Source organism: Pyxicephalus adspersus, chromosome 4, assembly GCF_032062135.1.
Source record: "Pyxicephalus adspersus chromosome 4, UCB_Pads_2.0, whole genome shotgun sequence".
Taxonomy (NCBI): domain Eukaryota; kingdom Metazoa; phylum Chordata; class Amphibia; order Anura; family Pyxicephalidae; genus Pyxicephalus; species Pyxicephalus adspersus.
Genome location: NC_092861.1, coordinates 124,255,250 through 124,255,756, shown reverse-complemented (window position 1 = coordinate 124,255,756; position 507 = coordinate 124,255,250). Strand labels below are relative to the sequence as shown.

Sequence of the window (507 nt, the reverse complement as noted above, 5' to 3'; positions counted from 1 at the left end):
ATTTATTTGGAAATTAAAACTGAATTTGTAATATTTTTATGATGTGAGATTAACTCATTGTTTTGTTTTCAGCTGTTGCTGATGCTGTCAGGACCAGCCTGGGACCAAAGGGCATGGATAAAATGGTAAGTTACACAAATTATATAAACAGGATATGAAATTATCTGTTCTATTCCAGATTTTAATTGAATGCGCTTTGCTCATTTAAGATTCAAGATGGCAAAGGGGACGTGACAATTACAAATGATGGAGCAACAATTCTGAAGCAAATGCAAGTCTTGCACCCGGCAGCAAGGATGGTAAGTTTTTGTTTTTAATAAATTCATATTGTATTGTGTGTTTTTCAAAAAAAGGAAAAAGCTTCAGAGGAACGTTTCATCGGCAACAGCAGGGGTCCTCAAACTTTTTAAACGGGGCCGGTTCACGGTCCCTCAGACTGTCGGGGGGCCGTACTATAGTTTGAAAAAAAACAGGAGAAGATTCTTATGCACACTGCACAAAACGTAT

General features: G+C 37.5%; 1 protein-coding gene across 1 annotated transcript in view; it reads left to right on the top strand.

The window, feature by feature from the left end:
* The window catches only part of CCT4 (chaperonin containing TCP1 subunit 4), a 12,291-nt gene that overhangs the window by 2,953 nt on the left and 8,831 nt on the right, over positions 1-507 (top strand). Inside the window, 2 exon segments of the mRNA XM_072409536.1 lie at positions 73-125; positions 210-303. Of these exon segments, the coding sequence (XP_072265637.1) occupies positions 73-125; positions 210-303 (147 nt within the window).